This window comes from Microchirus variegatus, assembly GCF_963457635.1.
Source record: "Microchirus variegatus genome assembly, chromosome: 18".
Lineage (NCBI taxonomy): Eukaryota > Metazoa > Chordata > Actinopteri > Pleuronectiformes > Soleidae > Microchirus > Microchirus variegatus.
This window is the reverse complement of record NC_139819.1, coordinates 12,936,162-12,951,283: the sequence shown is the minus strand read 5'-3', so window position 1 is coordinate 12,951,283 and position 15,122 is coordinate 12,936,162. Positions and strand designations below refer to the sequence as shown.

At 42.1% G+C, this 15,122-nt stretch overlaps 1 protein-coding gene across 1 annotated transcript; it reads left to right on the top strand.

The window, feature by feature from the left end:
• Positions 1-217: 217 nt before the first annotated feature.
• Positions 218-12,985, top strand: snx18a (sorting nexin 18a). The gene is made up of 2 exons (XM_083905447.1): positions 218-1,940; positions 11,943-12,985. The coding sequence occupies exons 1-2, from the start codon at positions 416-418 to the stop codon at positions 12,194-12,196; spliced, it is 1,779 nt and encodes a 592-aa protein (XP_083761573.1). The 5' UTR covers positions 218-415; the 3' UTR covers positions 12,197-12,985.
• Positions 12,986-15,122: the final 2,137 nt, after the last annotated feature.

The window sequence follows — 15,122 nt, the reverse complement described above, 5'->3', positions numbered from 1 at the left end:
GTAGCTCCTCCCTCGATTAGCCAGTCTGCCCGTCTTGGCTGTTGCTGTTGCAGAGTGAGAGAGCAGAAGCGTCCAGCTCGAGTCAGAGAGAAGCCGCCGCTGTGGGATCCGGGAGAAGTGTTACAGTAGAGGAAAATACCGTTGCTCCATTTTACGCACACATACACCTCTGGACCGCAGTTTCCTCAGCGTTTATCAGGACGGAGGAGTGCACAGTGAGGCACATAAAAGAAGAGGAGTTTTTTTCCCCCCCTCCACACCGTGAGAAGTTTGTACGCGGAGTTACAGGAGTAGTTTCGGGTGAGCTGACTGGGGCCAGTCTCACTGCCCTCTGCTCTCCCCCTTCCTTCCCCCCGGCCAGTCTGCGGTAAGTTAGCCCGCTGTCCGGCGCTCGTCCTCCAGCTGTGCTGACATCATGGCGCTCAGAGCCAGAGCGCTGTACGACTTCAACTCTGAGAACCCCGGGGAGGTGTCCGTCAAGGAGAGCGAGGTCCTAACTTTGTTCAGCGAGCAGGACATCGAGGGCTGGCTCGAAGGGGTGAACGGCAAAGGGGAGCGGGGACTGTTCCCCGCGTCCTACGTGGAGATCCTGAAGAACGACGCCGCCTCCACCTTCAACAACAACAGCAGCAGCCGCAGCAGCAGCACATCTGTGGACGCGAACCCGAACCCCAGATACTCCAACATACCGCCCGGTGGTTTTGATGCCCCCTCCAATCCTCCGAATACAACAGAGAACTTGAATAAAGCAGGGTCTCCTCCTCCTCCTGCTTCCACCACATTCACAGCTCCACCACCACAGCAGCCACAGCCGCATACTTACCAGTCAGTCGGCCAACCGAGCGATGATGACTGGGATGATGACTGGGACGACAACTCCACTGTTGCAGATGAGCCAGGTACTGTTGGAGGACGATATCATGACTTTGAAGGCAACGGGCCGTCCACCTACAGAGTGACAATGTCAAGATGCAACGCACAGCAGGCAAAGAGCTCCGCCACAGTCAGTAGAAACCTGAACAGGTTCTCCACCTTTGTGAAGTCAGGAGGAGAGGCGTTTGTGCTGGGAGAGGCGTCGGGGTTCGTGAAGGATGGGGACAAGATCTGTGTGGTGATGGGTCAGTTTGGTCCGGAGTGGCAGGAGAACCCGTATCCGTTCAGCTGCACCATCGCCGACCCCACCAAACAGACCAAGTTCAAGGGCATGAAGAGCTACATCTCGTACAAGCTGACGCCGACGCACACGCAAAACCAGGTGAACAGGAGGTATAAGCACTTCGACTGGCTGTACGCGCGGCTGGTGGAGAAGTTTCCCGTCATCTCGGTTCCTCACATCCCCGAGAAGCAGGCCACGGGTCGCTTCGAAGAGGACTTCATCTCCAAGAGGAGAAAGGGCCTCATTTGGTGGATGAACCACATGACCAGCCACCCGGTCCTGGCCAGGTGTGATGTTTTCCAGCACTTCCTCGGCTGCACGGACGAGAAAGCCTGGAAGCAGGGCAAGAGGAAGTCAGAGAAGGACGAGATGGTCGGTGCAAATTTCTTCCTCACCATCAGCACCCCGGCAGCGCCGCTAGACTTTCAGGAGGTTGAGAGCAAAATTGATGGATTCAAGACTTTCACCAAGAGAATGGATGAGAGCAACATGCAGCTCAACGGCACTCTCAATGAGTTTGCCCGCAAGCAGATCAGTGGTTTTAAGAAGGAGTATCAGAAAGTGGGGATTTCATTCAAGGTCCTCAGCCAGGCCTTTGAAATGGACCAGCAGGTGTATTCTACAGGACTCAACCAGGCCATCTCCTTCACCGGGGATGCATATGAAGTCGTCGGAGAGTATTTCTCCCAGCAGCCCGGCAAGGATGTGGACCCTATCATGGATTTGATCGCTCTCTACCAAGGACACTTGGCAAACTACCCAGATATCATCCATGTCCAGAAAGGTAAAGTCGTAACCGAGTCAAAATACACTCAACACATCTGTCTCTGTTATTTATCCTTTTCTAGGAGATTTCTCTGTTGCTAAACTCTCTATAGTTTTTATCTTTTGTTATTATTTACATTTGGACGAGTGTTACCAACTTTTAATATTTAGTGAAATTAGGTTTTGATGATTTAAACGATAGTTTCAGGAGAAACAGTCTGCACAAACCTGCCAGAATTACATTTAAATAGAATCCCAGAACAACACTATGAGACACTGTGACACTAGTCTTGTCTGCAATTTAAAATCACCTCTATACATATTAAATCAAATAATAATGTTATGAAAACGTTGTTTATTCAGTGACTGATCACTGAACTCCTTCACAGCAGTTTCACAAATTTGCAATCAAGCTAATATACATGGATGAAAAATTAAGGCAAAAAAAAAAAGATCTAATGTAAAACAATACAGGATTTATAACTCAATGGGCCAGTAAAAGCAATAAAAAAAATAAAACTGTCTAAAAAAAAGTTCCTCAAAACAGGAACATAGAGACATTGTGATGATTAAAATAATCTAATGACACAACTCTGTGAAGTTTCACTACCCAATTTATAAAGCTTTGTTTAGATCAGAAGGTTTCAAGGGACTTTTTAGGCTTTAATGTCAATAAGTAAATGTGCTTTCTATCCATAACAGGTAACCGGTAGCATAAAAGTAGCTTCTCTGAGAGATCTGATCTGAGAGCAGTCAGGTCAGGATTATATGTCACTTTGCTAAACGAATCAGCACTGGAGAACTGGTTTACATGCTGCTGCAGCCCATTTGTCCCATCTGCTTAATCGAGTGGGGAAGATGGGATTTGATTTTCCATTGCTGGTGAGTGGTTACATATCAGAGCTTAGGAGGTGGATCAATTCACAACTTTGGTCATAAATGATTGTCTGCATGTGACAGAAAGTCAGCCAAACCAAGCCATCCTCTTTCCACATGACCTTACCCAATGATTGTTGTCATTGTGTGGCAGAAATGTCACACTCGTGAGAGGCAACGCTGTTATTATGCAAGGGGAAGAACATTGTTGCACTAGTGTACCGAGAGGAGCTCTGTGTGAGAATGTGGCACATTAAACTGCTCCGCCCCTAAAGTTTTACCTGACTGACTGCTTTCTGCGTGCCAATAAGTGGGCCTTCATACTCTCATTACATCACAGGCAGTGTAATAATAAATAACGGCATAATAACCATGAAAGATGGCTAAACATACTATAAATAATTTTTTTTTGTGAGTGAGTAAGTTGTTTACAGTCCAACTAATTGCCATGTTGGACAGGAAATACACGTATCAATTCACATACCATACATTTATTCAGCTCCTGATCTGCCTGTAGTCCAGCATTTTAGTACTTTGTTTTGGTCTGAGCAGGCAGGAAAGCTACACCTGTGGAAACAAAAACACATCTGCATTCACTTCCTATATGCTTATCACCAGCTGAGTATAAAAGGCTCAGTCAACACGTACTTTAAATGTCACCTCATCATCGATTTAATATCAGCCCAGAGGTGTGTTAATATGGACGCAGATAGCTTATGACACAGAGTTTAAATGCTTGTCGTAGCATGGATGTAGTCAAAATGACATGGCTCTTAAAGGTGCATTATGTAATAAATCTAAAGCAACTGGCGATAAAATCCTCCTAATATGTCACAGAGACTCAGGAATAATGTTCATATAACAAACTGAACTCACCAACAACAACCGTACAGCCAAAATATTTGCATTAAAAAAATATTTTGCAGACTGCAAATCATGTTTATGTTTTGAAATCGTGTTTTGGCATGTGGTGGCAGTCAGTAGAGTCTCAGCTGCCGTCAGAAAACGAAACCTAAAAGACCTCTGTATTTTGAATTTGAACGTAGTAACCGTTTTTGGCCACATTCTTACATTTGGCACCTTTAACATTGGCCTTTCTCAGTGTCCACTATTTCACCCGTGACCCATGTTTACTCCTCACCTTGCACATGGACATCTTGGTTCCCCTCACAAACACTAGAGTCATTCACTCCACAATAGAAAGACACTGGGAAAAAAACAGGACAGACAGACAGACGGACAGTGTTTAGGCTGCGATGGGACACAAACATCCCACTCAGCTCAAATCAAGTTTGCCACGTCGACTGCAAACAGCCCAAATAAGGTGACGCGGCCATTTAAAACAAGTCTGGAGTGATAAGCCCAGCGCTAATTACCCCGGATAAGAAACCCTGATTATGTGAACACACACACATGGAAAACCTCGCTGCAACATCAGACACAGTTCTTACTGTACAGACAGTGTGTTGTGAAACAGGATTTCAGCACAGTGGGAGAGTGGAAACAAAGCTGATGGGGAAAGCTACTGCATGCAGCAGATGGAGGAGGAGACATGGGCAGCATATTGAGTCCAACACTATTTGGATCTCCTCTTGTTTTTGATAAAGGGATGTCCTTTTTTAGTTCCTTTTGTATATCAAAAGTACAGTTAATCATTAAGAAATCTCTCCTATATGAAAGTGAAAGACCCCAGTGTATCCTCCATTATCTGTATGTGAAAGCAGTATATTCACTTACACTGTGCTGGACCTGTTGTATCCATCATGCAGGATCTAAAAGAGGCTATAAACATTTATTGCACTGCACGGTAGTTAGGGAACAGTTAATGTGGCTGCATTTTACACCGAGTATCTTAGACGCTCCTGTTCATGACAACAGAGCGGCTGCCTGTTACTCACACTGGCCACATGTTTGCAGGGATTATTAAATGTCATTAGCCACTGAAAAGGCACCAGACACCTTAAAGGGACAATGTGTATTATTTATGGGTTTATATAACCCAAAATCCCATTTTGTATACATATTATGTGCTCCTGCATTGTCTAGTCGCTGTATAATAGTTTTTGTTTCATTTTCGTAGTGTTTCAAAAAGTCATGTAAAATAACATTGCAACAGTGGCATTGCCACTGTTAGCAGCGAGACGCCATGTTTCTACCAGAGCCTGTAAGGACAAACGCGAGAGAACAAAACAAGCGTCTCTTTACTTGTAGTGGAAGTCCCGCCTCCTCTCTCTCCGCTTCGTCTGCTACGGCCGCGGTAGCTCGCCCTCTCCCTCGCCCCACGAACCTCATCTGCTGAGACGGAGAAAGACAACAAGGACGACATTTGACCAGCTGAGGATACCGTAGCGCTCAGGGAAGGGAGGGGGTGAGCAGAGCAGCAGTTCTTTGTTGTAAATTTCAGCCTCTCCTCTAGATGGCACTATAAACTACTTACTTCACCTTTAAAGAATAACTTTTAATAACACTATTAACTTAAACCTTACTTACTGATGGATTATCATCAAATTTAACATTGGACACTTATATTCTGACTCTTGACCTTACTCTGAAAAAGACACGACACAGACACTGATGTTTACATGAGTCGCTAAATTCATTTACTGTACAGCTCAAATGAATACTTCATAGTCGGACATGTCTAAACAACATAACTACTGAAACGTGTCGTTAATGTGAGGACATTGTTGTTGTTGGTGAAGACAAAAACTGTGCAACTGCAAACTGGTTATGTTAATTTCCAGGCCCTTTATCCGTCTTTGCTTTTCTCATACTTCTGCCACGTACAGTATTCAATTAAAGACTCTTTCTCATCCATGTTTACATACTGTACATCCTGTCTATAGTTTGGGTTTTAATTCACCTGATAAACATGTCCTATTCTTCTATTATGATGTGAGGTATATTTATCCTGCTGTGAGGCCAAGTCACATCCTTTGTCGTCATAAACCAAAGTCCACATTTAAAAAGCGGTTGCACATAATAATCACGTGGTGAGCTGAGTGAAATACTCCGATATCAGTGCAATGGTAAAGCAGTGATTACGTTTTTACATCCAGAATGTACGTGTTGATGCAAACCAACCAGGCTCTCTCTGGGCGTCATATCAGCCACATCGCTGTTACTCTCTTTAGGAGAAACACAGCAAAGCTTTGCTTATCAGTCTTATCAACAGCCAGGTTCCATTTTTAGCTCATTTATCTGTCACATTAGGACCTTAGAGTGGAGGCAGGGTTTTTATTTGTCCCCATGGAAGAGACCAGGGAAATGTGAGCCTTTTTCCACAACAGAGCACTGAACTCTATTGATCTCCATCTCTCCAGAGAATCACCCCATCAGCCATTCGTGTGCTGCTTGGCAGGATCAGCACCAGTGCATGTGACATTATATGTGGCATTGCTTTTAAAAAGTTATGGAACTTTATGTCCTCTATTTTAGTACTTTTTTTTTTTTTTCGTCCTAATCTGATCTTTTAGAGTTTGTTGTTTGCGCTTGAGTAAAAGAAAGAAAGAGAAACTTGATATCATTCCCTCTCCGGGTCAGCCATTGTTGGCTGTTCTTTGTCCAACGAAAACACATTGGCAACAGGGCAGAACAACCTTTGTCGAGAGCTCTGCTTAAACTATGTCGTGTTTGAGCTATATGCAAAAATGTGATGTGATTGGCCAGGACCTGAGTTGGTTATTTTTGCATAACATAACCAAATAAGTTGGCTGAAGTTCGCACTCACACTTAGATGCTGAAATGTGAAACTTTGAATTTTTTAATAGTGTGAGTACAAGCTCAGAAAACCAGTCTTTGTCAGGCTTTGTTCAGTCAGTAGCACACATCAGCAAGTAGGAATGTCTGCACATTTACATCCTGTAATTTAAAGGTCTAATGGTGAGAACAGGGGAACTACGGTGGCCTTTGTATACCAGAAATTACTGTTTCACACAGCACTCCCTCTACCATTTCCTCCCTTTTCTTCATTAGCTTATGAATTGAGTTTATGTCAGTAGAGCTCTTCTTAGTTTGGTTATTAAAGGTCCCAAATTATGCAAAATCTACTTTTTAATCATTTTATTACTTATATTTGTGACTCTGGAGGCCCTATCAGTCTGCAAAGTGTGAAAAAAGACTCACTCATGTTTTTGTGGTCCTTCTCAGTCTAAATACAGGAGATAAAACATGCGATGTTGACTTCCGCACTCATTGGATACGTCACAATGCGCTAAATTGCTGGAATTGTTGAATCGCGGAGCTCCACTTTGTCCCTAAAAAATACGAGAGTGCAGGCGAGGGCAATAGTATCTGGAAGAGCTGAAGTCCGCAAAGTGTTCTATTCTTGGCTCCACAGTGCAGCACAGAGTTCTACACAAACTTCCAGCCTCAGAGGATTTACTTGTCCAGTGGATACATTTTATATATGACGGCAATGTGCCTGCTAGAGTCTGCAAATGATCACTTTTCCAAGTGCTAACTGCTGTTAGCTGCCGCGGGCCTCAGTGAATGCTGACGTAGTTTCCTGTGTCTCATTTGCATTTAAAGAGACAGGCACTCAAAACAGCGTTCTGAACAGGGCTGTTTTGGCAGGGTGATTGAACTGCTGTGGTGCTTCATCCTTAAGGTATTTTGACCAAAGCATGTCACAGACATGTTCATTAGGACACCAGGGAACTAGGTTAACTTGGAGAAATAGGGTATAATATGTCTACTTTAAGATACTGAAGTATGAGATAGGCAAAGCACCGCCTGCGACCAGTCCAGTGGAGGATAAAGTGGTAGATAATGGATGGATGGAAGATACTTAAGTATATATAATATAAATGTTATATTCAAGTTATCTCTCCTTGCAAATTCATCCATTCAGCACATTACTACAAGCTGCATGTTGCCAGGTCCTGTCACGAGTGAGTCACCATGAAGTGATAAAACAATGGCGGACACGTCAAAGGGGGAAAGCACTTTTTTGGAGAAGGATGTCAGGTCTTCCTGCTGCTGACTTAAGCCTTTCTGCTCACGCTTGGGCTCTGTTATATGTTTTTGTTCCAGGCCTTTTAAATGTCCTACAATGACACGCATGAGCTGGTGCAGTGATTAACTACAGCAGATAGTGCTGCTGCTGTTCAGGTCACGGGCTTCGCATGGGCTCTGTGTTGTGTAACCAGAGATTACGTAAGCGCTAACGTGGCTCTGCCTTCAGTGAGCCCAGGAGGGCGTCGCTGCCACCTACATACATACACCCAGGGAGGATTTCTTCATCATCAGAACTCTTCTCTATTTATAGCCCAATATGATATAAATGTCATTTTTACCACTCTTGGTGATCCAGTAGCTCTATGTATATGTCGATGTCCATTCATTTATATTAAACAAAGCATTATGCATCTCATTATGTATGTAGCAGGAAATGATAGGCAGAAGTGAAGGGTTTAAGAGGTGATCAAGTGTTTTTTTTTTTATATTATTAATTAGGAGCTTACACTTATTTCCATCAATAACAATGTATATAGCTCTAGATATTTAGACATATTTATATGTCTATTTTTTATTTTTGCCCCTTACACAAAATGGAATAGTACTTGTACAGGACAGCCTGTAGGCCTGAAACAATTACTCGATTATTAATTCATTACAAGTTTCTCTCTGGTTGAGTTTTCAGCCTCTTAAATGTGAATAATTTCTGCTTTCTTTGCTCCATATCACAAAGAAATCATTACAACTCAATCATTTTGGTTTGAGGATCGTTATTTACAGGTTTGAGAAACACTGATCAACATTTTCTGACATTTTATGGACCGAACGATTACTCGATTTGTCTTTCTACGTAAAGCACAACACAAAACAAAGTATTCTCAGCAGCCTCTATGAGAGCTTTCTCTATTTGGTATAAATGTAAATGTTACTGAAGACTGACCAAAAGTTGTATAATTACTTGTTTATGAAATTGTGTTTGATCAAATTATGAAAAAAAGAAACGTTTGGTTTAAGGTAACATTTGAACTCCAAAAACTGTGGCTTTAGACGAAGACTAATGTATGTAAGACCCTGTGTAACACACTCAAACCCATTTCTGGTTCCCTTCTTTTTGCAGCAGACCTGCAGAGTTTAGTTGCAGCAGCTACGAAAATAAAATGGCAGTGTACGTTAGAGTTTCTCCTTTGACTGAACTCTCGTCTTTTTTCATTACGTCTCCATGGTAACGGTTATACCTCCTTAGTCCATTAGTGGGCTTTGAAAATGGAGGAAGCCAGAGACCTTTAAGACACAATAAACACCTTTGGGAATGCCATTTAAATGTACGGACAGCTGCTTTTTGCCGTCTCTTGTTCCACTGTTGTCCTCCCTTCTCTTTCTGTCATGTTCGCTCTATTGTGCATGAGAGGAATTTTAAAGATCTGGGTTAAATTGTAGCTGAGGGAGCTGCAGCCGGAAGGCAAAAGCGGGCAGATTTGAGAGGAAGGATTGAGAGATGTCTTTTTGGGGGTCATTCTGCGAGCATGTCCCTTCTCCTCTCCCTGCTCCTGTAAGTTTTAGTTTATAACCTAGGTGTTAAGTATTGCAATGGTGAGGCAAAGGGTAGTTGTAAAGACTTTATGTGGTCTCACATTTCAGGAAACAAGCTCAGAATCTCATGAAAGGTCAATACAGGAGGTTTCTTGTCAAATTCAAAGCCATTTCTTGACTTGATTACATTTTTATTGTCAGTTGGTTTTCGCCACATCGTTGCACATCATTGCATTTCTCTTGCTGCACAGTCTGTCAATTCGAACCGTTACAACACCTCGTTTTCTGCACTAAAACATCGCAGCCACACACACAGTGCGTCAGTGGTGGTTTCCTGTTTCACAGCGATGAGTTGACCAACGTTTTTTTTTTCCCCACACGCAAGGAGGAATTATACAGCAAGTGTGGCCTAAAACATCTACACGGCTACAACTATGATCTTTTTTTAGTTTGCTTTATAAAATGTTTAAAAAAAAGGGTATCAAAACAAAACCCCAAGGCCCTGTTTAGACATCTATCCTGAGATAAGCATCCTACCCACGCTGGATTCACATTCACACTGACCTCATGTCTGTTCACTAAAACAGAAATATAGTTTTTTAAATGACGTGGATGAAAGACACACATTGATAAAGTCTGCCCCAACACAAGAGGATAATTGGCCACATTTCCGTCTCGATCTTCCCACAATCGTGGGTGTCTTCTGATTTTAGACTGATAAAAACAGATCATCTGGCCAAATGATCCTGTAGTGTGAGGGATTAAGGTATACACTCTATCAACATAGTCTTCCTGATTTCAAATGACAAGAAACATTTACATTTACTGCCTTAAATAAATGCCGTGTTGCTCGCAGCCATGACACGATGCTGAACAGTTTTAAAGTAGAAGGCTTAAGCAAAAGATCATATCCTGTCTGGCCCTTCTCTCATTTCACCTTTATTTTTTCTTCTTCATGACGTTTCTTCCTTTGCTCGGTTCAGAAAATGTCAGTGGTTTGAGAAGTCATTAGCTCCTGCATCTGTGGCCCTGCCTCCTGCTCCCACTCAACCATCTGTGTGGAAAGTTGTGGGCTGATTTCTGGTCTGAGCCCCAAAATGTTCGTGTCGTCAGCGAGAGCCTCTTTGCTGACAGCGTGGGAACTTAGACACGACTGGGATTTTACTCAGTAGTTTGAGTGCTACTGTATATGTTAATTTCCTGTTCAATGTGTGGTAGAGGAGTAAGCTTATTTACACAGCTGCCCTCGTCAAAGTGATACAAACACATCGATAGCCACTAAATGACAGTTTTTGAAAATGTATTTTTACTCATGCTGTGTTGAATTTTCCTGATTCTGACATGAATAGATATGAGCGGGCTTCTAATGTAACTTTGCCGGATAGGAATGAAGATATATTAGAGATTGTTTGATTAATACTTTCTGGAATATATATATACATATATATATATATATATGTATATATATATACATATTTATATATACAGTATGTTCATTATTTTCATTAAAGTGTAACTAAACTCCCTCTTCTCCAGCTAAGTCGGCCCAATTCCTCGTATTGAAAAATGCCAAAGAAGTGGGCTGAGACCTGTTGGAGGGAGGGAGAGTGTAGTGAGGGGGGTGTGGTCTGGTAGTGAAATTTGATATGGAGTTTAATTTAAAAAGGGGGAGGAGTCTGGCACAATCAGCCTGTTGCTGATTAGATGTGCGAGTGATGAGAGAGAGTGAACCAGAGATGAGAGGATGCTCCAAACTAGCTAATGACAAAAATCTGAATGTAGTAGCTGGTGTTTGACCAGAGTGGTGTAGGAGGGTTTAACGCCACTTTAAATACAAACATAAGGTTTGGTCAGAACCTCATTTAGTGAAGGGCTGCATTGAGTTTTTTTTTCCATATAGGATGCTGAAAAATGTCTAAATTCAGAGTTTCCTGGAATGTGGCATTAAATCTGTTTGTTATTGTGCGAAAAGATTGAGGCTAAAGCCGAATGACCAGGGAAAAGGTCTCCTTCACTGTTGATGATTCATAGAGACAGTGTGGATATTAAAATTATACTTTTTCACATAGTTAAGTGCAGAGCTAGTTGGAGAGTGTTACTGCAATAGTCGATTACTAACTGGCTCAGTGAAGTCTTGTAAAACAGACCTGTTCATGTCTACTGAGCTGTTGACTTTAATATTATATTTCCTCAGAACTGTAGTCGACGGGATCAAACTGCCAGGAAAACCCCATAAATGGTTGTTTTTTTAAAAAAAAGGTTGAAGTGACACAATGTAATAGATATTTTAGAGTTACACCCACTCATGTTTTCTAACTATAGACACTGACGTGGCTCATATGTTAAGGGAGTTTGGAACAATCTATTTAAGTCTTTATGGCTTATATGGTCATTTGCCTTTACTTTTAGGTTCACTGTCAAGTGTTGGTCTTGACTCTTACAAAAACAAATTTCAGATTATTAAATTACTTTTGAGGACGATCTGAAACTCTTTTATTTTGACAAATTAAAGGAAATAAGATTTAGGGCCAATTCCTATCTTAACCCTCAAGCTCTTGGAATTCACCAAAAGTCATAGGAAATTAAACTCTCATTATGGAGCAGTTAAAAGATGGACGGACATGATTCTAAACATCTGTGTTTCACCTCCAAACAGGAGCCCTGACGAAGGCGAAAGACAGCCAGAAGCACGTCGAGGAGGGCAAGATGGACCTCGCGCAGGCCGAGGGCATCAACGAGCGCTGCAACATCATTTCCTGCGCGACGCTCGCCGAGATCCAGCACTTCCACCGGACCCGCGTGCGCGACTTCAAGGCGCAGATGCAGCACTTCCTCCAGCAGCAGATCTCCTTCTTTCAAAAGATCACGGGCAAGTTAGAGGAGGCTCTGCAGAAATACGACGACGTGTAGACCAATCCGTAGCGTCACATTCGCAACTGGTTGTTAATTCGAGCAGCGGAGTTTTGACAAACAGCAGCAGGACCGTGAAGTTGCTGAACGCTGTTAATCCAGCAGGACGGGCCAATCGAGGAAGATTATGCTGCAGTGTTTGAGGACTGGGTGAGGACATGTAAATGAATGACTTTAGGCCAACGTCTTACACAAACTAAAGGTGTTATGCCTTTTGATTGAATGAGAATGAATAAGGACATGGTTCACAATTACAGAGTGAGTCACAGTGGGGTTTTTTTGGGTCTTACATCACTCTTTTAAACTCCACTTCTGCAGGAGCGACGCTTTTATGGCTAACACTCTGCCTTTTTGGGAAAACACTCAAGCCCTTCCTGTGTGTTTCTCTCCGTGTCTCTTAAAACAAACTTCATGTTTACAGTCTCCTCACTGAGCAGCCACTGTCACCACTGTCTCGCTGTGCCTTCAACTATGTCTCTCTGGTCGTATTGTGTTTTTTTTTTTTCAAAAAACTTTATATACTGTATATGTTGAAATATATTATATTTGTTTTTACACAGCTACTTAAAGATAGCTCTACTTTGAGTACGGGCAGTGTCTTTTATGGAAGAGAGTGTTGTTGGATCATAAATAGAAACGTATGCCTTACACATTTATGCAGGCTTGCTCATTTTATCAGAGTATGATGGACACTTACATTGCGGGTTATTCGTATGCGACTGTGTTGACAAGCTGTGGCTTTTAAAGGTTTCCTTTAAGGATGTTGTTCACAGACAGGCTGTTAGGTGCCTGAGGTTTTCCCTCGACTCTTTTACTAACGCTGTTTTAATAGCACATTGCACAGTTGTGCTGCTGTTTTTACATTAATGTAGAAGCACAGTTGCAAAAAAATAAATTCCTCCCTCACAGAAAGATGTTTGTTGGTCCTGTATATATTTTCTGAAATACTTGTGCCGACAGGATAATGTGCCTTTTAAATGTCCTTCAAAGTGCCTCGCTCTCTCACCGCGGAGTGCGACGCTAAATTATCTTTTAATAACCGCAGAAAGACAAAGAGTGTAAATTTTGTGGACGTGCAGGGTTTTTAGCTCGGCTGCCTCCCTGGAGGGGGCTGCTGTGCTGCTGTGCTGCCGTGGTCGGCGTTTCATACTAAGCTCATGCTCGGCTCGCAGATCTGCTGACGGCGCAGCGCTCAGCCAGCCATCTGGGACATCTGGCCACCGTTATATTATATGTGCTGGGGCAGACGACAGCAAACAGCCAGCGAGCGCGCAGTGAACAGGAAAAGGTCAAAAACAGTCGATAGAAAGAGAGAGTTTCGTTTTGCTGCCACCAAACGCCAAGTAAAATGGACACAACTAAAATGTTGGGTAACACTTTAGATTAAGGAACACATATTCACCATTAACTAGGTGCTTACTAACATATATAAATAGCATACTAGCCCTTTAATAGTAATCATTAAGCACGTATTAACACCTTATTCTCTATTACGACATGATTTAAGGTTTTTTCTAGGTGTTAATATGTGCTAAATATTTACTAATAAAAGGTTAGTGTGCTACTTATATGCATGTTAGTAAGCACCTATGGTGAACATGTGCTCCCTAATCTAAAGTGTTATCAAAAGTTGTTTTTGGAGCAGTGCAGTTCCTACTTTGAAAACCTGTTTGACGCGTGATGAAGATGAGATAACAGAAAGCAGCGGCTCTCGACGAAACGCAGCTGTGTAAATTTGTTTATGTTAATATGTTCTCATTAAATGATCCATTTAGGTTTCCGTCTTCTTATGCCACTGCTCAAAAGCAGAATATTTACAGACACGTTGACAGAAATGATTGTTGTTATGTTAATATTGCATGAGGATCACTGGTACCACTCTCATACTTAACGGTCAATTTAGAGCGTCCACTTTGACTAATCCTTAAATCTGCACGTATTTAAGACTGTGGGAGGAAACTGGAGAACATGCAAACTCCAAAGACAAGAGTTCTAACCTCTGCACCAACCGTGTGGCCCAAAGGCACTTTCCAAACCAGTTAATTAAATGTACCGTGATAAGTTTCGGCGCTGTTCTAAAATACACACAACGCGTTCTCTCAAACAGCGTCTTATTATGTAGTTCATGAAATCATTTCCTGAGGGGCGAGCAGATGCTCTTTAATTCCAATCGACATTAAGAGTCTCTGTGAGGCTTTCTGACTCTGTACTATATTTGGTTTTTGCAGCCATTTGGTCATAAAACAACATGGCACAGTTTTAAGATTCACAGCGCAACAGCTTTAACGCCTTTTATACAATTACAACAAAGAAAAAAGGCGATAATTACAATCAATTTTCACATTGTGCCACTAAAGTAAAAGGTCAGAGGAAAAAACCCACAGTCATTAGGATCAATTATGTTGGAAACAGGAAATAACAGATGTTTAGACCACTTTATCACGTGGATATCAAGATATTTCACCGGCTAAATAAAAAAAGTCCCGATGAAAAGTCAGGCCAAGAAGTTAGAATAGTTATTATTAGTAATAAGAATAGTTAAAACTGACATGAAGCAGCTTTCACACATGGAAAACACAAATTCTCTCCATCATCATTTCTATTTTTCTTCCACATTCTTTTCTGCATAAAATCAACAGGCACATTTCATACATGGCAGGGGAACTTAATGTGCTTTAAATAAAAAACCAAAAGAACAGTTACACGGCCTTTGGCGATCTCCTTCCTCAGGCTTTACGTCAGTGCTGCCAACGCCAGGAGAAATGGGTGCTCCTGTTTTTACATTCCTGCTCTTCCAGACCGTATGGTTTTATGAATTAGTTGAAGTGATACGTGTTATCTGGTGCATATATGTACATACATATTAAAATGTGGAATAAACCCAATTTTAAAAACGCATGCAAAAGGTGTGCAACGATGCTTAATG